Source organism: Bombina bombina, chromosome 4 (assembly GCF_027579735.1).
Source record: "Bombina bombina isolate aBomBom1 chromosome 4, aBomBom1.pri, whole genome shotgun sequence".
In the NCBI taxonomy this organism is placed as follows: domain Eukaryota; kingdom Metazoa; phylum Chordata; class Amphibia; order Anura; family Bombinatoridae; genus Bombina; species Bombina bombina.
This window is the reverse complement of record NC_069502.1, coordinates 781,815,658-781,837,867: the sequence shown is the minus strand read 5'-3', so window position 1 is coordinate 781,837,867 and position 22,210 is coordinate 781,815,658. Positions and strand designations below refer to the sequence as shown.

The 22,210-nt window shown below is 41.1% G+C and overlaps 1 protein-coding gene across 1 annotated transcript in view; it reads right to left on the bottom strand.

Annotated features, from left to right (window-relative positions):
* Nucleotides 1-22,210, bottom strand: part of KMO (kynurenine 3-monooxygenase) — a 387,978-nt gene that overhangs the window by 89,376 nt on the left and 276,392 nt on the right. The window contains exon 10 of the mRNA XM_053711153.1: nt 13,317-13,464. Coding sequence (XP_053567128.1) covers nt 13,317-13,464 — 148 coding nt within the window. The remainder of the gene's footprint in view (nt 1-13,316; nt 13,465-22,210) is intronic.

Genomic DNA, 22,210 nt, shown 5'->3' with positions numbered 1-22,210 from the left:
CCGTAGCAGTAGGCTTAGAGGCAGCAGACTCCAACCCAGAAAGTTCACCCTCTGAAGCCTCAGAGCATGACTCATCCTCGGATAACAGAGCCGGAACAGATCCATTAAAGCACATGATGACCCCTGGGCAGGAGAGCTATGTTTAACCTTTCACTTGCCTTTAGCAGGGTGAGGTAATGCACTGAGGGCCTCAGACACCGCCATTTTTAACTGCGCAGTAAAATTTGATAATAAAAGGCTCCCTCCAGATGGAGGATCAGGCATGCTACGGGAAGCTGCGTGTGTAGAAGGAGATGACTGATGGGTATGCACCTCATTTGAAGGCGAGTCCTCAGAGGTGGATGGTTCAGTGGTACTAAAGGGGTTAACCTTCTTAGACCTAATAACGTTTTCAAGGCATGTGGAACATAGTTAAGAGGGTGGGCATACCAAGGCCTCTTCACAATATAAACAGGTATTACAATTTGTAATAGAGGGAGTACCCTCTAATATCTCAGAATCCTCCATAGCTTAAGCTAATGACAGTAGGACACAGAAAATAAAACAATCTTTTTTTATTTCTCAAAAAACTGCACCTTTATACTCCCAATGGCTGGGGCATTTACCACCTCCTAGACCCAGACAATACAGAGAAAAAGCGGTCTTCTCCGACAGCCAGCTCGGTCACGAAAGAGGAAATGAAAGCGAGACCACTCCCGGTCACATGGTGCGCAAGGTAGGTTCACCCCTGCTATGAGAAAAAAAACATAACTTATGTAAGAACTTACCTGATAAATTCATTTCTTTCATATTGGCAAGAGTCCATGAGCTAGTGACATATGGAATATACAATCCTACCAGGAGGGGCAAAGTTTCCCAAACCTAAAAATGCCTATAAATACACCCCTCACCACACCCACAATTCAGTTTAATGAATAGCCAAGCAGTGGGGTGATAAAGAAAGGAGTAGAAAGCATCAACAAAGGAATTTGGAAATAATTGTGCTTTATACAAAAAATCATAACCACCATAAAAAGGGTGGGCCTCATTGACTCTTGCCAATATGAAAGAAATGAATTTATCAGGTAAGTTCTTACATAAATTATGTTTTCTTTCATGTAATTGGCAAGTCCATGAGCTAGTGACATATGGGATATCAATACCCAAGATGTGGAGTCTCCCACTCAAGAGTCACTAGAGAGGGAGGGAATAAAAATAAAAACAGCCATATTCCGCTGAAAAGATTAATCCACAACCCCAAAAAAATGTTTATTTCATTTTTGAAAGAAAAAAAACTTAAAACAAAAGCAGAAGAATCAAACTGAAACAGCTGCCTGAAGAACTTTTCTACCAAAAGCTGCTTCCGAAGAAGCAAATACATCAAAACGGTAGAATTTAGTAAATGTATGCAAAGAGGACCGCTTTGCAAATCTGATAAACTGAAGCTTCATTCTTAAAAGCCCACGAAGTGGAGACTGATCTAGTAGAATGAGCTGTAAGTATCTGAGGCGGGGCCTGACCCGACTCCAAATAAGCTTGATGAATCAAAAAGTTTCAAGCAAGAAGCCAAGGAAATAGCAGAAGCCTTCTGACCTTTCCTATGACCATAAAATAAAACAAATAGACTGGAAGTCTTCCTGAAATCTTTATTAGCTTCCACATAATATTTCAAAGCTCTTACCACATCCAAAGAATGTAAGGATCTCTCCAAAGAATCCGTAGGATTAGGACATAAGGAAGGGACAACAATTTCTAAACTAATGTTGTTAGAATTCACAACCTTAGGTAAAAATTGAAAAGAAGTCCGCAAAACTGCCTTTTCCTGATGAAAAATCAGAAAAGGAGACTCACAAGAAAGAGCAGATAGCTCAGAAACTCTTCTAACAGAAGAGATAGCCAAAATGAAAAACACTTTCCAAGAAAGTAGTTTAATGTCCACGAATGCATAGGCTCAAATGGAGGAGCCTGTAAAGCCTTCAGAACCAAATTAAGACTCCAAGGAGGAGAAATTGATTTAATGACAGGCTTAATACGAACTAAAGCCTGTACAAAACAGTGAATATCAGGAAGTATAGCAATCTTTCTGTGAAATAAAACAGAAAGAGCGGAGATTTGACCTTTCAAGGAACTTGTAGACAAACCCTTATCCAAACCATCCTGAAGGAACTGTAAAATTCTAGGAAATCTAAAAGAATGCCAGGAGAATTTATGAGAAGAACACCATGAAATGTAAGTCTTCCAAACTCTATAATAAATCTTTCTAGAGACTGATTTACGAGCTTGTAACATAGTATTAATCACTGAGTCAGAGATACCTCTATGACTTAGAACTAAGCGTTCTATTTCCATACCTTCAAATTTAATGATTTGAGATCCTGATGGAAAAACAGACCTTGAGATAGTAGGTCCGGCCGTAACGGAAGTGGCAAAGGCGGGCAACTGGACATCCGAACCAGATCTGCATACCAAAACCTGTGTGGCCATGCTGGAGCCACCAGCAACACAAAAGACTGTTCCATGATGATTTTGGAGATCACTCTTGGAAGGAGAACTAGAGGCGGGAAGATGTAAGCAGGATGATAACACCAAGGAAGTGTCAGTGCATCCACTGTTTCTGCCTGAACATCCCTGGACCTGGACAGGTATCTGGGAAGTTTCATGTTTAGATGAGAGGCCATGAGATCTATCTCTGGAAGACCCCACATCTGAACAATCTGAGAAAACACATCTGGATGGAGAGACCACTCCCCTGGATGTAAAGTCTGGCGGCTGAGATAATCCGCCTCCCAAATGTCTACACCTGGGATATGCACCGCAGAGATTAGACAGGAGCTGGATTCCGCCCAAGCAAGTATCCGAGATACTTCTTTCATAGCTTGGGGACTGTGAGTCCCACCCTGATGATTGACATAAGCCACAGTTGTGATATTGTCTGTCTGAAAACAAATGAACGGTTCTCTCTTTAGCAGAGGCCAAAACAGAAGAGCCCTGAGAATTGCGAGGAGTTCTAAAATATTTATTGGTAATCTCGCCTCTTGAGATTTCCAAACCCCTTGTGCTGTCAGAGATCCCCAAACAGCTCCCCAACCGGAAAGACTCGCATCTGTTGATATCACAGTCCAGGTTGGCCGAACAAAAGAAGCCCCTTGAACCAAACAATGGTGATCTATCCACCATGCCAGAGAGTGTCGTACATTGGGATTCAAGGATATTAATTGTGATATCTTTGTATAATCCCTGCACCATTGATTCAGCATGCAAAGCTGTAGAGGTCTCATGTGAAAACAAGCAAAGGGGATCGTGTCCGATGCTGCAGAATCGGAATATGAAGGTATGCATCCTGCAAGTCTATTGTGGACATATAATGTCCTTGTAGTCACCATCTTGAAAGATGGTACTCTTATATAACGATTCAAATTTTTCAGATCCAGAACTGGTCTGAATAAATTTTCCTTTCTTTGGTACAATGAATAGGTTTGAATAAAACCCCAAACCTTTTTCCTGAGGAGGAACTGGCATGATTACCTGTAATGATCAGCAATTTGATTGCTGTTTCTTTAGTCTGATTATGAGTATTCTCTGGTAAATAGTTTGTATGTATCATGTGATTAAGTCTGTCTGCTAGTGAGGAGACAGAGTCTTAATCACCTGGATTAATGTAGCCCGGAATATTAACCTCAAAATTATAAGTAGTAAGATCAGGTGAATTATATCTGGGTCCAGAGATAAGTTTGTACTATGTAAACTTTTAGATAATAAGTAGCAGTTTATATAGGTTTGTGACAGATAAGTGAGGTCCCCTTTAAGGTAATACTGTGCCTTTAAATAATACACCTTGCGGTAAAGATAAGTTCACAGTGTGGAGTATAATGTTTCAGCTTGCTGGCCCTTTAAATAATACACCTTGTGGTAAAGATAAGTTCAAAGTGTTAAGTTTACTGTTTCAGCTTGCTGGCCCTTTAAATAATACACCTTGTGGTAAAGATAAGTTCACAGTGTTAAGTTTACTGTTTCAGCTTGCTGGGCCTTTAAATAATACACCTTGCAGTAAAGATTTGTAAACAGTATTAAGAATACTGTATCAGCTTGCTGCGCTGTTAAACATTACACCATACGGTATAGATAAGTTCACAGTCTTAACGGCAATACTAACACTTGTATACGGAACCTGGCTCTAGCAGCTGTGTGCGTGCAGCTTCTCTGATCCTCTCTGCAGATTGCGGCCTGTGTCTGTTAAGCTGGAAGTTGTTAGAGCGGCGTGCGTGCTGCAGTTGCAACAGGTGACTTCTGCTTTAGATGAGAAGTAGCTTCAGTTGAAGGAGACAGAGCTAATCACAGAACAAGTGATACTCTGTTTTAGACAAGTAACAAGAAAGGCTGGAGAGTGAGTGGGTATCAACCTTCAATAAACCAGCAAGGGTGTATGGGAAATGGAAAGCTTTTAAAGGAAAAGAGAGCCAGATAATTGATTCTTAAGGTGGTATGTGAGATGTAGTAACATAAGTTAAGGTGGAACTGAGGAGTTCATGACACATCCCCCCCTCAAAAGAACCTCAAGGAGGTGTCAAGGCGCTGGACGATCAGGATGCCTACGGTGGAACACAGACACCAGACGGGGAGCCGATAGATTGGATGCCGGCTCCCAGGAATCCTCAGATGAGTCATACCCCGACCAGCGGACAAGGTATTGGAGTTCACCGTGATACCTTCGGGAGTCGACTATAGAATGTACTTCGTATTCGGGGTCAGGTGTAGGAGATTCCGGAGGAGATGGAGAGACATGGGTAGAGGGATCACAGGGTTTGACAAGTGACACATGAAATGTGGGATGTATACGGTAAGTTGCTGGGAGTTGTAGGGTAACAGTGACAGGGTTGCTTATAGCCACTATTGGGAAGGGTCCCACAAACAGTTTATTGAATTTCCTACAGGGTGTAGGTAATTTAAGATTTTTGGTGGCGAGCCAAACTAAGTCACCCACTTTGTAGGCGGGTTGGGGACGATGGCGTAGGTCGTAGTATCGTTTCTGGGTGGCTTGTGCTTGCTTGATGTTCTCTTGTATGACAGTATAGGTCTGTTTAATGGAGTTGACCAAGTCATTTACTTGTGGACAGGGACTGTTTGCAGGAGGTAGCGGGTGAAAACGAGGGTGCCTTCCTGAGTTGACATAAAAGGGTGAAAATCCTGTGGATGAATTAGTAGTGTTATTGAAAGAAAATTCAGCCTGGGGAAGGAGCGAAGCCCAAGAGTCGTGTTTATGGGAGCAAAAACATCTCAGGTATTGCTCCAACCATTGGTTGGTACGTTCACACAGCCCATTTGTTTGCGGGTGGTACGATGTAGTCAGGTGTTGCTGAATGCCAAGAGATTGACATAGGGATCTCCAAAACTTGGATGTAAATTGCGACCCTCTGTCACTGAGTACAGATACTGGAAGGCCATGCAGTCGAACAATCTCTTTGATAAATAGATCTGCAGTCTGCTGTGCTGTAGGAAGTGAAGCTGTAGGAATGAAGTGGGCCATTCTAGAGAACAGGTCAACTACGACAAAGATGACAGTCATGCCACAGGAGCTTGGAAGATCAACAATAAAATCCATAGAGATGTATGCCCACGGATAGTCTGGTAAGGGTATGTTTTGCAATAGGCCCAGAGGGAGTTGATGAGATGGTTTACAGGTTTGACAGGTGGAACAGGAACTTATATATTGTTTTACTGAGTGTCTCATAGAAGGCCACCAGAAGTGCCTTTGTAGAAGGTCATAGGTCTTATGTATTCCCAAATGACCAGCTAAGGAGGAATCATGAGTTATAGATAACACTTTTGTCCGGAGAGATGGTGGTATGTAATATCTTGACTTATTACAGAGGATACCGTTTTGATCAGGGGTGAGAGGGTAAAGTAGCCTTTGTTGTATCCAGTTGTTGTTGGTTCTTTAATTCAGTGCTATCAGGTGAGAGTACACCAATTATGGATGTAACGGGAACTATTGTTGAGTTGGGATGAGCAGTGGAAGGCTTAATATCTTTTCGAGACAGAGCGTCCGCCTTACCGTTTCTTGAACCAGGTCGATATGTGATGGTGAAATTGAATCGTGAAAAGTACAAGCTCCACCTGAGCTGACGAGCTGACAAAGTACGACTAGTTTGAAGATATTGTAGGTTTTTATGGTCCGTATAAATTACTATTGGATGTTCTGCGCCCTCCAGCAAATGTCTCCACTGGTCAAATGAAGTCTTAATTGCGAGAAGCTCCTTTTCCCCCACTGGATAGTTGAGTTCAGCAGGTGTAAGGAGTCTGGAGAAGTAACACAATGGGTGCAAAGGATCTTTTGGTAAGAGTCTCTGGGATAGAATAGATCCGATGGCGTATTTGGACGCATCCACTTCCAATACGAATTGTGCTTTGCTGTTGGGAATGTGCAGTACTGGTGAAGTAACAAATAGAGATTTAAGGAGTTCAAATGCCTTTTGAGTTTCTGGAGTCCAGATGAATGGCTTAGAGGTCCTAGTCAGGTTAGTGAGTGGCCTAGCAATGGCTGCAAAATTGCAGATAAAGCGCCTGTAAAAATTGGCGAAGCCTAAGAACCGCTGGACTTCTTTTATGTTGGAAGGTATAGGCCAAGTGGTGATGGCAGAGATTTTACTATCCTCCATAGATATCCTGCTATTGCTAATGCGATAGCCAAGAAATGATACTTCATTTACATGGAAGAGACACTTCTCTAACTTGACATACAGCTTATGTGTCTGTAATCTGGATAACACTAACCTGACGTATTTGACATGTTCAGAGAAAGAGGAAGAATAGATAAGAATATCGTCTAGAAAGACCACCAGGAAAGTGTCGAGGATGTCCCTAAAGATATCATTAATGAAATTCTGGAATGTTGCCGGAGCATTACACAACCCGAATGGCATAACTGTATATTCGAAAAGACCATACCTGGTCCTAAATGCAGTCAGCCACTCGTCTCCGGACCTTATTCTTACAAGGTTGTAGGCGCCCCTAAGATCAAGTTTAGTAAAAATAGTGGCGCCTCTTAACCTCTCAATTAACTCGGGAATGAGAGGCAAAGGGTACCTGTTCTTTTTAGTACGCTTGTTTAATTCCCGATAATCTATTATCGGACGTAAAGACCCATCCTTGTTTTTCACGAAAAAAATGCCGGCACCGGCAGGGGAGGTGGAAGGGCGAATAAATCCTTTTTTTAGATTATTAGTGATATAGGTTTTTAAATGAGCCAATTCAGGTCTAGAAAGAGGATAGATGTGGCCATAGGGAATGGTTGCCCCGGGAAGTAAGTCTATGGGGCAATCGTAAGGCCTATGTGGGGGCAACGACTCGGCTTCTGTTTTATTGAAGACAGCAGAGAAGTCAAGATATTGTGTAGGAATAGGAGATGAGGAAGTAGTGAACAGGTGAGTGTTTGGAAAACAAGTTGAGACACAGTAGGGAGAGGAGAATGAAATGGTGAGGGTATCCCAATGTACCACAGGTTGGTGTAGTTGAAGCCAAGTGATTCCCAGAACAATAGGGTAAATGGGAGAAGAAATAATATCAAAGGAGATAGTTTCAGTGTGACCAGGTGGAGAGGAAACGAGTAAAGGAATAGTCTGTTGAGACACTGGACCAGATGCTAAATGCGAACCATCAATGACTTTTATAGGCAAAGGTGTGCTTTTAAACTGAAAGGGTATTTTATTTAACTCAACCAAACGTAAATCAATAAAGTTGGCGCAAGCGCCTGTATCGATGATTGCGTTACACTCTATCCTGTGTCGGTCCCACTGCAAAAGCAAGGGAATGGTAAGGTAAGCTGTAGCAGTGGTTTTTGTGTGGAAACAATGTTTTATGTTATGGATCTTACCTATCTTCTGCTTTAGTAATAGAGGGCACTCCTTAACTTCATGACCAGTACCTGCGCAGTACATACATAAATTCGCAGTTCGGCGTCTAGCCTTTTCCTGCGGGGTAAGTGGACCCCTAATAAAACTGATGTCCATGGGTTGGTCGGAGGGTGGACCAACGGTTGGAGGAGTTGGCAGTACCCTGCGAACAGGTGCTGTAGATGGGCTTCTTTCCTGCTTCCTCTCTCTAAGGCGTCTGTCAATTGTAATCGTGAGGGCATAAAGGTCGTCAAGACGATCCGGTATACCAATCTTGGCGAGCTCATCCTTGATCTCCTCTGCAAGTCCGAGACGGTATTGGTTTTTTAGAGATACCTCATTCCAGATTGAATCTCTAGCCCAGATTCTAAATCTGGTAATGTACTCTTCTACCGGTGCTTTAGACTGCTTTAAGTTCCTGAGTTTACTTTCTGCAGTTATTTGACGGTAGGGGTCATCGTAGAGGCCTGATAATGCCTTTAGGAAAGCATCCAGGGAATTTAGAATGGGGTCCTGGGTCTCATAAAAGGAGTCGGCCCAGGCCCTGGGTTCTCCCCTGAGATAGGAGAGTATGGTTAGAACCTTGGACCTATCAGTTGCATATGTCCTAGGACGAAGGTCAAAAAGCAAGAGGCATGCATTCCTAAACTGCCTAAATGTGGAACGATCTCCAGAAAATTTCTCTGGGTAGGAGACTTGGGGTTCTGCTTGATGATCAGTTCCAGAGTTCCTATTTGACAATGCTTCCCTTAAACAGGCTTTGAGACTCTGGTTTTCTACCTGCAGCTCTCTAAAAGCCTGTGTCAGACTATCCAAACGCTGATTTAGGGTATGGATTTGTGATGTCAGGTCACTGGGCTCCATTATCAAATATAGATTTTAAGGCTGGTTTATTATGTAATGATCAGCAATTTGATTGCTGTTTCTTTAGTCTGATTATGAGTATTCTCTGGTAAATAGTTTGTATGTATCATGTGATTAAGTCTGTCTGCTAGTGAGGAGACAGAGTCTTAATCACCTGGATTAATGTAGCCCGGAATATTCACCTCAAAATTATAAGTAGTAAGATCAGGTGAATTATATCTGGGTCCAGAGATAAGTTTGTACTATGTAAACTTTTAGATAATAAGTAGCAGTTTATATAGGTTTGTGACAGATAAGTGAGGTCCCCTTTAAGGTAATACTGTGCCTTTAAATAATACACCTTGCGGTAAAGATAAGTTCACAGTGTGGAGTATAATGTTTCAGCTTGCTGGCCCTTTAAATAATACACCTTGTGGTAAAGATAAGTTCACAGTGTTAAGTTTACTGTTTCAGCTTGCTGGCCCTTTAAATAATACACCTTGTGGTAAAGATAAGTTCACAGTGTTAAGTTTACTGTTTCAGCTTGCTGGGCCTTTAAATAATACACCTTGCAGTAAAGATTTGTAAACAGTGTTAAGAATACTGTATCAGCTTGCTGCGCTGTTAAACATTACACCATACGGTATAGATAAGTTCACAGTCTTAACGGCAATGCTAACACTTGTATACGGAACCTGGCTCTAGCAGCTGTGTGCGTGCTGCAGTTGCAACAGGTGACTTCTGCTTTAGATGAGAAGTAGCTTCAGTTGAAGGAGACAGAGCTAATCACAGAACAAGTGATACTCTGTTTTAGACAAGTAACAAGAAAGGCTGGAGAGTGAGTGGGTATCAACCTTCAATAAACCAGCAAGGGTGTATGGGAAATGGAAAGCTTTTAAAGGAAAAGAGAGCCAGATAATTGATTCTTAAGGTGGTATGTGAGATGTAGTAACATAAGTTAAGGTGGAACTGAGGAGTTCATGACATTACCCCTGAAGACTCCAGGTCTGAAACACACTTTTACAGGGATGCGTGAGAGAAAAAATCTTCTCACAGGAGGTCTTACTTTGAATCCTATTCAATACCCTTGAGAGATAATGCTCTGAATCCAATGATTTTGGACAGATTTTATCCAAAAATCCTTGAAAAACCTTAATCTGCCCCTACCAGCTGAGCTGGAATGAGGGCCACACCTTCATGCGGACTTAGGGGCAGACTTTGGTTTCCTTAATGGCTTGGATTTATTCCAATTTGAGGAAGGCTTCCAATTGGAAGCAGATTCCTTGGGAAGAGGATTGAGTTTTTGTTCCTTATTCTGACGAAAGGAACAAAAACAGTTAGAAGCCTTAGATTTACCCTTAGGTTTTTTAATCCTGAGGCAGAAAAACTCCTTTTCCTCCAGTGATAGTTGAAATAATAGAATCCAACTGAGAAGCAAATAAATTATTACCTTGGAAAGAAAGAGATAGTAATCTAGATTTAGATGTCATATCAGCATTCCAAGATTTAAGCCACAAAGCTCTTCTAGCTAATACAGCTAAAGACATGGATCTAACATCAATTTTGATAATATCAAAAATGGCATCACAAATAAAATGATTAGCATGTTGCAGTATGCGAGTAATGCTAGATATGTCAGGATCCAATTTTCGTTGCGCTAAATTCTCCAACCAAAAAGTTGAGGCAGCCGCAACATCAGCCAAAGAAATAGCAGGTCTGAGAAGATGACCTGAATATAAATAGGCCTTCCTTAGATAAGATTCAAGCTTCCTATCTAAAGGATCCTTAAAGGAAGTATTATCTTCCATAGGAATAGTGGTACGTTTAGCAAGAGTAGAAATAGCCCCATCAACTTTGGGGATTTTTTCCCAAAACTCTATAGATTTTGCTGGTAAAGGATACCATTTTTTAAACCTTGAAGAAGGAATAAAAGAAGTACCTGGCTTATTCCATTCCCTAGAAATCATATCAGAAATAGCCGCAGGAATAGGAAAAACTCCTGGGGAAACCACAGGAGGTTTAAAAACAGCATTTAAACGTTTATTAGACTGAACGTCAATAGGACTGCTTACCTCAATATCCAAAGTAATTAACACTTCTTTTAATAAAGAACGCATATACTCTATTTTAAATAAATGAGTAGATTTGTTAGTGTCAATGTCTGAGGAAGGATCTTCTGAATCAGAAAGATCCTCATCAGAAGAGGATAAATTATTATGTTGCTGGTCATTTGAAATTTCATCAGCTAAATGAGAAGTTTTAAAAGACCTTTTACGTTTATTAGAAGGTGGAAATGCAGAGAAAGCCTTCAGAATAGAATCAGAAACAAATTCTTTAAAATTTACAGGTATATCATGAACATTAGAAGTTGAAGGAACTGCAACTGGCAATGTACTATTACTGATGGAAACACTATCTGCATGTAAAAGTTTATCATGACAACTATTACAAATGACATTTGGTGGAATAATTTCTACACTTTTACAACAAATGCACTTAGCTTTGGTAGACCCAATGTCAGGCAGCAATGTTCCAGCAGAAACTTCTGAGACAGGATCAGATTGGGACATCTTGCTCAATGTAAGAGAAAAAACAACATATAAAGCAAAATGATCTATTTCCTTATATGACAGTTTCAGGAATGGGAAAAAATGCAAAAGCATAGGTCTCTGATAGAGAAAAAAGCAAGAGGCAAACATCAATGGGGTATTGAAATAATGAAAAAAATTTGGCACCAAGTATGACGCACAACGTAACGTAAACTTTTTTGGCACCAAAAATAACCGGAAATGACACACTCGCGTCACTAATGACGCTGCCGTGTGAAAGGTCTCGGCGTCACGTATGACGCCGGAAATGACAAAGTCATAAACGTACTTTTCGCGCCAAAAATATTTTCACGCCAAGAATGACGCAATAAAGTTTAGCATTTGACGCACCCGCAGGCCTAATGCCCGCAATAGCAAGAAGTAGCCAATTGAAAAAAAGACTAAACCCCAGGTAAGAAATAAATTTCTTAAAATGTTTAAATTCCCCAAATATGAAACTGACAGTCTGCTGAAGGAAATACATGAACCTGACTCATGGCAAATATAAGTACAATACATATATTTAGAAGTTTATATAAATGCATAAAGTGCCAAACCATAGCTGAGCTGTCTTAAGTAATAAAAAACATACTTACCAAAAGACACCCATCCACATATAGCAGATAGCCAAACCAGTACTAAAACAGTCAGTTATTAGTAGAGGTAATGGTAAATTGAGAGTATATCGTCAATCTGAAAAGGGAGGTAGGAGATGAATCTCTACAACCGATAATAGAGAACCTATGAAATAGACCCCCGTTAGGGAAATCATCGTATTCAAATAAGTGATACTCCCTTCACGTCCCTCTGACATTCGCTGTACTCTGAGAGGAATCGGGCTTCAACAATGCTGAGAAGCGCATATCAACGTAGAAATCGATAACTGTTCCTTGTTGACGTTAGTAGCGATACACATCTGCTGTGAATCCTATTGGTCATTCCATCACATGATGACGCAACTTGTTGACATCTCGTCATTGGCTCACAGCACACCATGTGATCAGACTCCCATCCAATAGTGATATATTCACTCGCCAGGAGAATTTAATAGAATTGCAACATTGTATTTATAATAATATACTTTTGTATCCAATTGAAGCATATGATTATATTTGATGTAGTAGCGTCAGACATTCTGGGGATTATGTTTTATGAGATTGTTGGTTTTGCATATATGTATTTTATTAATAGCACTAGGATGGCGTGAATTTTAATGGGGGAGGGGTTTTTAATATGTATTCGTGATTGGATCCTTGTGTGCATATAAGGCTAGCACATTCATTGCTTTACTATCAGCCTGATTAAACAGTGTATAACTGTGAAACGCATCACTGTGTATCTATGTGTTTGTTACAATAAACACAACTTTTTAACCTTATTGTTTTTTTGCACACTTGTCGTATTTGATATATGATGCAGTTGGGATAGCTGGCATTTTTACCCAATACCTTAGATCCATAATCTGCAGCTGGTTACCGGATTGACACACGCTACTTGGTTCCTGACACAGGAGGCGAGTTAGCCGGATTACTCTAAAAGATCTGGCCTGCATGTACAGCACTTTATAGTTCTCCACTAAATGTGAGATAATCTATAAATCTTTAAATTTGAGTCAATTGTTTGACAAGATGTTATTACTCTATGTGGTGCCTTTTTTTTATTTACTTTATATTTTACACTTGTATTAACTACAACATATAAAAGCTTTGTAGACATAAACCAAGTAAAAATTCTAAATAAACTAATCAGTCCTTAAAGGGATGCTGAACTCACAAATTTTTGTTCATAATTAAGATAAAGCATGCAATTTTAAGCAAACTTTCTAATTTACTCTTATTATCATTTTTTCTTAATTCTTTTGGTATATTTATTTGAAAAAGCAAGATTACAGAAATACAATATGAGTTACATAAATGTAATACCGTATAACATAATATACAAACATTTATATAAGGAAATTAGTACAAAATCAACGCTGAAAAGGTTACATTTCTATATGTATTATAACATTACTCACAGCATTCATTCCTTGTCCATAGAAAGGAACCACTGCGTGGGCTGCATCTCCCATTAGAACACATTTAGAGTCTATACAAAAGGTGGAGCATTTTACTGAAATCAGTGATTGAGCTGGCAGTAGAAAGAAATCTTCTTTTAATTTGTGCCTTAAAGGAAATAATAAGACAAGTTAAATATAATACATTGGTTATAATCATGTTAATTTATTAGAATCATTAGTTATACTGATAAAAGAAAATATTTGTATATAGTTATTTAACATTATTTACAACAACACAGATACAATACTTGGTTTAAATATTTCACAGATTATTCAAAACCTTTTTGTAAGATAGACCTTCTAATTTTGATTTAAGACTTCGCTGATGTTTGATACAAATATACTTTATCTCTTCTCACAGTTCAATTTGTGCCACTAGGTAATATTACTAAACTGCAAAACTAAACATTTTCACAAATTCACAATTTTGCATACTTAACAAAATCCATTCATAACCTATGAGAAATACTTCACTTTGCCACCATGAGGAGGCAAAGACAACCCAAACAAAGCATCAAATATCCCTCCAACTTCCCCTACCCTCTCATTTGTTCAAGCTGATAAGGAAAAGTAGAGAGTTAAAAAGGGGTACAGAGGTGCCATAAGACTGCCACCACTACATTAATTCAGGGTGGGTTTATGGACTCTCACTGCCAAGAAAGAAAATAATTTATATTATTTAAGCTTAAATTATGTTTTCTTTCTAATGGCAGTGAGAATCCATGAAATCCATTCATAACCTATAGGAAACCAATACCCAAGCAGTGGAGTCCACAAAAATTTAGGGAGGGAAAGGTAGGGGAGGCAGTCCTAAGAACTAGGTACCACTGCTTGAAGAACCTTTCTCCCAAAGGATGCCTCTGTTGAGGCAAAAACATCAAATCTGTAAAATTTTGTGAAAGTGTGCAATGAGCACAAAGTAGCCCCCTTACATATGTTTTCCACTGAAGCCTCATTTTTGAAGGCCCAGGAGGAAGACACTGAGTAGAATGTGCCGCAATCCATGGTGGAGGCTGCTTACCCGCTTCAATATAAGCCATGCAAATTAAACTTCTGAGTCAGTAGGATAGATAAACAGCTGTGGCTTTTTGAGCTTTGTGCTTACCAGAATGCATGACAAACAAGAAAGATAATTGACGAAATTCCTTGGTAGCATGAAGATTGATGTCAATGCTCTAGCCACATCCAGATTATGCAGTTGCCTCTCCATAGAGGAAGAAGGATTGGGACAAAGAGATGGAACAATAGTTTCTTTATTGATATTGTGACTTGAAGAACCTTAGATAAAAAACATCTTTGCCCAAAGTACAGCCTTATCCAAATAGAACACTAGATATGGTGGATCACACTGGAGGGCAGACAATTCTAAAACTCTACGAACAGAGGAAATAGCTAACAGAAACAACACTTTCCAAGTGAGTAACGTGATATTAATAAAATGCATAGGCTCAAATGAAGCCTGTTGAGGAACTCTAAGAACAAGATTAAGGCTCCATGGAGGATAAACAGGTTTGAAAACAGGTCTAGTTCTAGCAATAGCTTGAACAAATGACTGAACTCCTGGCAAACGAGCCAACCTCTTATGCAACAAAACAGAAAGAGCAGAAATCTGACATTTAAGAGAACTAGCCAACAAGCCCTTCTCTAAACCATCCTGTAAAAACTGAAGCATGCGCTGGGTCTTTACCTTGTGCCAAGGAAACCCATGGTCTGCCCACCATGACAGATAAGCCCTCCACACCTTGGACACATCTAGTACTAAACACATCTAGTAACAGGCTTTCTGGCCTGAACCAAAGTTTCAATCACTGCCTGAGAATCCTCTCTGGGACAAAACTAAGCGTTCAATCCCCATGCAGTCAGCCTCAGAGAATCTAGATTTTGATAGAATGGACCCTGTGCTAGCAGGTCCTGTCTCTGAGGTAGCTGCCATGGAGTAAAAGATGACATTCTCACGTGATCTGCATACTAAGTCCTGTGTGGAGCTAACAGGATCACTGGAATTCCCTCCTGCTTAATTCAAGCATCTCTCGTACTCTACCCATATCTTCACATTTCGGCATTGAGACAGGAAACCATCCAATCTATCTCCGGACACCCTCACCTGCTGGTGATCTCGCAAAACACCTCCTGGTTTAGTGACTATTCCCCAGAGTGCAGAGTCTGTCTGATAAGAAAGTCTGCTTCCCAATTGTCCACACCTGGAATCTGGATATTTGGCATTGATATGTCTCTGCGCATTGAAGGATCTGAGACACTTATCGCATTGCCAGAGAACTGCGAGTTTTATCCTTGTCCTGGGGGCAGAAAAACTAAATTTATGCTTACCTGATAAATTTATTTCTCTTGTGGTGTATCCAGTCCACGGATTCATCCATTACTTGTGGGATATTCTCCTTCCCAACAGGAAGCTGCAAGAGGATCACCCACAGCAGAGCTGTCTATATAGCTCCTCCCCTAACTGCCACCTCCCAGTCATTCGACCGAAGACAAGCAAGAGAAAGGAGAAACTATAGGGTGCAGTGGTGACTGTAGTTTAAAAATGAAAAAACACCTGCCTTAAAATGACAGGGCGGGCCGTGGACTGGATACACCACAAGAGAAATAAATTTATCAGGTAAGCATAAATTTTGTTTTCTCTTGTAAGGTGTATCCAGTCCACGGATTCATCCATTACTTGTGGGATACCAATACCAAAGCTATAGGACACGGATGAAGAGAGGGACAAGGCAGGCACTTAAACGGAAGGCACCACTGCCTGTAAGAAGGATTAGGACACAGTGACGGAACAACAATCTCTTGATTGATATTCTTATTGGATAACTACCTTATCTGCATGGAACTCTGAAACTCTTCGAGCCGAAGAGATAGCTACCAAGAACAGAACTTTCCAAGATAAAAGCTTGATATCTATGGAATGCAGAGGTTCAAACGGAACCCCTTGAAGAAATTTAAGAACTAAATTTAAACTCCATGGCGGAGCAACAGGTTTAAACACAGGCTTGATTCTAACTAAAGCCTGACAAAACGCCTGAACGTCTGGAACATCCGCCAGACGCTTGTGCAAAAGAATAGACAGAGCAGAAATCTGTCCCTTTAAGGAACTAGCTGACAATCCCTTCTCCAATCCTTCTTGGAGAAAAGACAATATCCTGGGAATCCTAACTTTACTCCATGAGTAACCCTTGGATTCACACCAATGAAGATATTTACACCATATCTTATGATAGATTTTCCTGGTGACAGGCTTTCGAGCCTGAATTAAGGTATCAATGACCGACTCGGAAAAAACATGTTTTGACAAAATCAAGCGTTCAATCTCCAAGCAGTCAGACGCAGAGAAATTAGATTTGGATGTTTGAAGGGACCTTGAAGTAGAAGGTCCTGCCTTAGCGGCAGAGTCCAAGGTGGAAAGGATGACATGTCCAACAGATCTGCGTACCAAGTCCTGCGTGGCCACGCAGGAGCTATCAAAATCACCGAAGCTCTCTCCTGCTTGATCTTGGCAATCAGACGAGGGAGCAGAGGAAACGGTGGAAACACATAAGCCAGGTTGAAAGACCAAGGCGCTGCTAGAGCATCTATCAGCGCTGCCTTGGGATCCCTGGACCTGAACCCGTAACAAGGAAGCTTGGCGTTCTGACGAGACGCCATGAGATCCAGTTCTGGTTTGCCCCAAAGTTGAATCAACTGTGCAAACACCTCCGGATGGAGTTCCCACTCGCCCGGATTAAAAGTCTGTCGACTTAGAAAATCCGCCTCCCAGTTCTCTACTCCTGGGATATGGATAGCTGATAGATGGCAAGAGTGAACCTCTGTCCATAGAATTATTTTTGAAACCTCCAACATTGCTAGGGAACTCCTTGATCCCCCTTGATGGTTGATGTAAGCTACAGTCGTGATGTTGTCCGACTGAAATCTGATGAACCTGACCGCAGCTAGCTGAGGCCAAGCCTGAAGAGCATTGAATATCGCTCTCAGTTCCAGAATGTTTATCGGACGGAGTGTCTCCTCCTGAGTCCACAAGCTCTGAGCCTTCAGGGAGTTCCAGACTACACCCCAGTCCAGAAGGCTGTCATCTGTCGTTAATATTGTCCAATCTGGCCTGTGGAAGGTCATACCCTTGGAGAGATGGACCCGAGATAACCACCAGAGAAGAGAATCCCTGGTCTCTTGATCCAGATTTAGTACAGGAGACAAATCTGTGTAATCCCCATTCCACTGACTGAACATGCAGAGTTGCAGCGGTCTGAGATGTAGGCGGACAAACTGCACTATGTCCATTGCTGCTACCATTAAGCCGATTACTTCCATACACTGAGCCACTGAAGGGCGAGAAGTAGAATAAAGAACATGGCAGGAATTTAGAAGTTTTGACAACCTGGCCTCTGTCAGGTAAATCTTCATTTCTACAGAATCTATCAGAGTTCCCAGGAAGGAAACTCTTGTGAAAGGGGATAGAGAACTTTTTTCTTCGTTCACTTTCCACCCATGCAACCTCAGAAATGCCAGAACAATGTCCGTGTGAGACCTGGCAACTTGAAAAGTCGACGCCTGTATCAGAATGTCGTCTGAGTAAGGGGCTACTGCTATAGCCCGCGGCCTTAGGACCGCCAGAAGGGACCCTAGAACCTTTGTAAAGATTCTTGGTGCCGTGGCCAACCAGAAGGGAAGAGCCACAAACTGGTAGTGCCTGTATTGACCCTCCTGGATCATAGGAAGGATGGTTCGAATAGTCTCCATCTTGAAGGATGGGACTCTGAGAAATTTGTTTAAGATCTTGAGATCTAAGATTGGTCTGAATGTTCCCTCTTTCTTGGGAACAACAAACAGATTTGAATAAAAGCCCTGTCCCTGTTCCTCCTGCGGAACTGGGTGGATCACTCCCATAACTAGGAGGTCTTGAACACAATGTAAGAATGCTTCTCTCTTTATCTGGTTTGCAGATAAAAGTGAGAGATGAAATCTCCCTTTTGGGGGAGAGGTTTTGAATTCTAGAAGATAACCCTTGGACACAATTTTCAATGCCCAGGGATCCTGGACATCTCTTGCCAAAGCCTGGGCGAAGAGATAGAGTCTGCCCCCTACTAGATCCGTTTCCGGATCGGGGGCTGCTCCTTCATGCTGTCTTAGAGGCAGCAGCAAGCTTCTTGGCCTGTTTCCCCTTGTTCCAAGCCTGGTTAGGTCTCCAGACTGGCTTATACTGGGCAAAAGTTCCCTCTTTTTTTGTGTTAGAGGAAGTTGAAGCTGCGCCACTCTTGAAGTTTCGAAAGGGTCAAAAACTAGACTGTTTGGTACTTAATTTGTTGGACCTGTCTTGAAGAAGGGCGTGACCTTTTCCTCCAGTGATGTCAGAAATAATCTTCTTCAGTCCAGGCCCGAAAAGGATCTGTCCTTTGAAGGGAATGTTGAGAAGTTTAGACTTTGAAGTCACGTCAGCTGACCAGGATTTAAGCCTGAATGAATTGGCTAGCTTAAGGGCCCTAAGCTTGTCAATAAAATCTTCCAACAGGGTTTCAACCTGTAGAGCCTCCTCTAGGGACTCAAACCAGAAAGCCGCGGCAGCAGTGACTGGGGCAATGCATGCAAGAGGCTGGAGAATAAAACCTTGTTGAATAAAAATTTTCTTAAGGTAACCCTCTAATTTTTTATCCATTGGATCTAGAAAAGCACAACTGTCCTCGACAGGGATAGTGGTACGCTTAGCTAAAGTAGAAACTGCTCCCTCCACCTTAGAGACCGTCTGCCATAAGTCCCGTCTAGCGGCGTCTATAGGAAACATCTTTTTAAAAACAGGAGGGGGAGAGAACGGTACACCTGGTCTATCCCATTCCTTAGTAATAATTTCAGAAAACCTTTTAGGGATTGGAAAAACATCAGTGTAAGTAGGTACTGCATAGTATTTATCCAATCTACATAATTTCTCAGGGACTACAATAGTGTCACAGTCGTCCAGAGTTGCTAAAACCTCCCTGAGCAATACGCGGAGGTGTTCAAGCTTAAATTTAAATGTAGACATATCAGAATCAGATTGAAGTATCTTCCCTGAATCAGAAAAATCACGCACAGATTGAAGCTCCCCTGCTTCAGCTTCATTATATTGTGAGGGTGTATCAGAGATAGCTACTAAAGCGTCAGAGAGCTCTGTATTTATTCTAGTCCCAGAGCTGTCTCGCTTTCCTTGCAATCCTGGCAGTTTAGATAATACCTCTGTAAGGGTATGATTCATAACTGCCACCATGTCTTGCAAGGTATACGCAATGGGCGCGCTAGATGTACTTGGCGTCCCCTGAGCGGGATTTAGAGAATCTGACACATGGGGAGAGTTAGACGGCATAACTTCCTCCTTGTCAATTTCTTCTGGTGATACATTTTTTAAAGCCAGACTATGGTCTTTGTAATCTATAGTAAAATCAGTGCATTTGGTACACATTCTAAGAGGGGGTTCCACAATGGCTTCTAAACATAATGAACAATGAGTTTCCTCTATGTCAGACATGTTTAAACAGACTAGTAATGAGACCAGCAAGCTTGGAAAACACTTTAATAACTGTGAACAAGCAAAAAATAAAAATGGTACTGTGCCTTTAAGAGAAAAAAACAATCACAGAAACTGCTAAAACAGTGAAAAAAGCAGTAAATCTTACGACATTTTTACAGTGTGTATAATAGGCTGAAAGAGCATTGCACCCACTTGCAAATGGATGATTAACCCCTTAGTTTCAAAACCGGATAAAAAAAACATATAAACGTTTTTAAACAGTCACAACAAACTGCCACAGCTCTACTGTGGCCCTACCTGCCCATACAACGACTTTGGAAGGCACAAAAACCCCTTAGAGAGGTCCTATATGTTCAGGGGACTCCTTCAGGGAAGCTGGATGTCTGAAGCTGCAAAAACTAATGGAAAATAGGCCCCTCCCAACCTGTACTCACAGTGAGAGGGCCTTAAAAAACTATCCCTAGGCAAAATCTAGTCAGCCATGTGGAAAAACTGGGCCCCAATATAAAGTTTTATCACCAATATGAAATAAACGTTTATACACCTCAAGCAAACGTTATATCTATTCAGTAATGTGAGTAAATAATAAAAATATTACCCTTTACAGCAAGCATGATACCAGTCGTTATTAAATCACTGTAATCAGGCTTACCTTAAATAAATCCGGTATTGTCAGCATTTTCTAGCTTATCATTTCTCTAGAAAAAATTAAAACTGCACATACCTCAGAGCAGGAGACCCTGCACGCTATTCCCCCAGCTGAAGTTACCCATCTCTTCAGTTATGTGTGAGAACAGCAATGGATCTTAGTTACAACCTGCTAAGATCATCAAAGACCACAGGCAGACTCTTCTTCAACTTTCTGCCTGAGGCTAAAATAGTACAACTCCGGTACCATTTGAAAATAACAAACTTTTGATTGAAGATAAACTACATTAATGCACCACATCTCTCTAGCTGCTTCCCTTGTCGAGAGCTGCAAGAGAATGACTAGGAGGTGGCAGTTAGGGGAGGAGCTATATAGACAGCTCTGCTGTGGGTGATCCTCTTGCAGCTTCTTGTTGGGAAGGAGAATATCCCACAAGTAATGGATGAATCCGTGGACTGGATACACCTTACAAGAGAAAGCCCCCTTACTGCCAGTGACAGTAGAAATAATAGAATCCAGGCCTGGGCAGTATAAGGTCTTGCCCTTAAAGGCCAGAGATAGAAGCCACAACTTGGAAACCATGTTAGCTAACCAGGCATACATTAAAACCAGAGGTCTTAGCATTGAGAAAAATGATTTGGAAACTTGCGTCACAAATAAAGGAATTGGCAGTTTATAATATCTTGAATATCTTCCAAGGGAGATTCCACCAAAATCAGATCAGATAAGGTGTCACACCAAAAGGTAGCAGCCCCAGCCACTTCTGCAATACCTACTGCAGGCTGGAAAAGCAAGCCTCCTTGAAGAAAAACCTCTCTCAGGTATCCCTCTAATTTCCTATCCACATGATCCTTAAAAGATGTACTATCCTCTAGAGGTATAGTAGTGTGTTTAGCCACAGTGGAAATTGCAGTACTGCCTCCTACTGCTGGCAAGGTGAAGTATTTATGAGGACAAAAGGATCTGATCGCTGTTTTAAAATCTAAATTTTACTTTAGATAATAGTTTTAAATGCTAGAAGCTCACATATAAAATGGACGAAGAACATGAACTGACTTACACAATTCAGCCTGAAAGCCGTAGTCATAGCCATAACGCTCAATACATACACTGGTATTTAAGGCGGCTAAAATGTTACAATTGGTTTATTCAAAAAACTAAACTCCACCCCTATTGTTTCAAAATCGCAGATACTTAGACATATACAAATTTTACAGCACACATTTGAAAAATGATGTTAATATAGATAAAATCTTAAAGGGACAGTCAACACTTCATTTAACATGATTTGATATTGAAAATAAAAAAACGGAGATCTGCCTGCACTATACCCCTCCTGCCTTGCCGCCTTGCTTCTGTCCTAATCAGCGTCGCTAACTACTCTAATACCCGGTAAATATGGCAGCCGAACTCCCCCCACCGTTACATAGCTGCCTTCTTCTTCAACTGATAAGCAAATCAGAATCCAGTCCTAGGACAGAAATTGCAGGCGCGTGCAAAACGCCTTGTGTTAGTTTGTTTTTAATAAACTGAAGTTGTTTTTACAACTTTGTCATCATGAACTTTATTCATATCATATTCGATTCCCTTGGAGCAGCTGTAAAAGTGAGTAAAGGTAATAGTGAAACCTTACCTGGCTTTATTCACTGAAAGTGGGATCAAATTGGGATCAACATTACAAGCACTGCTGTATTAACGAGA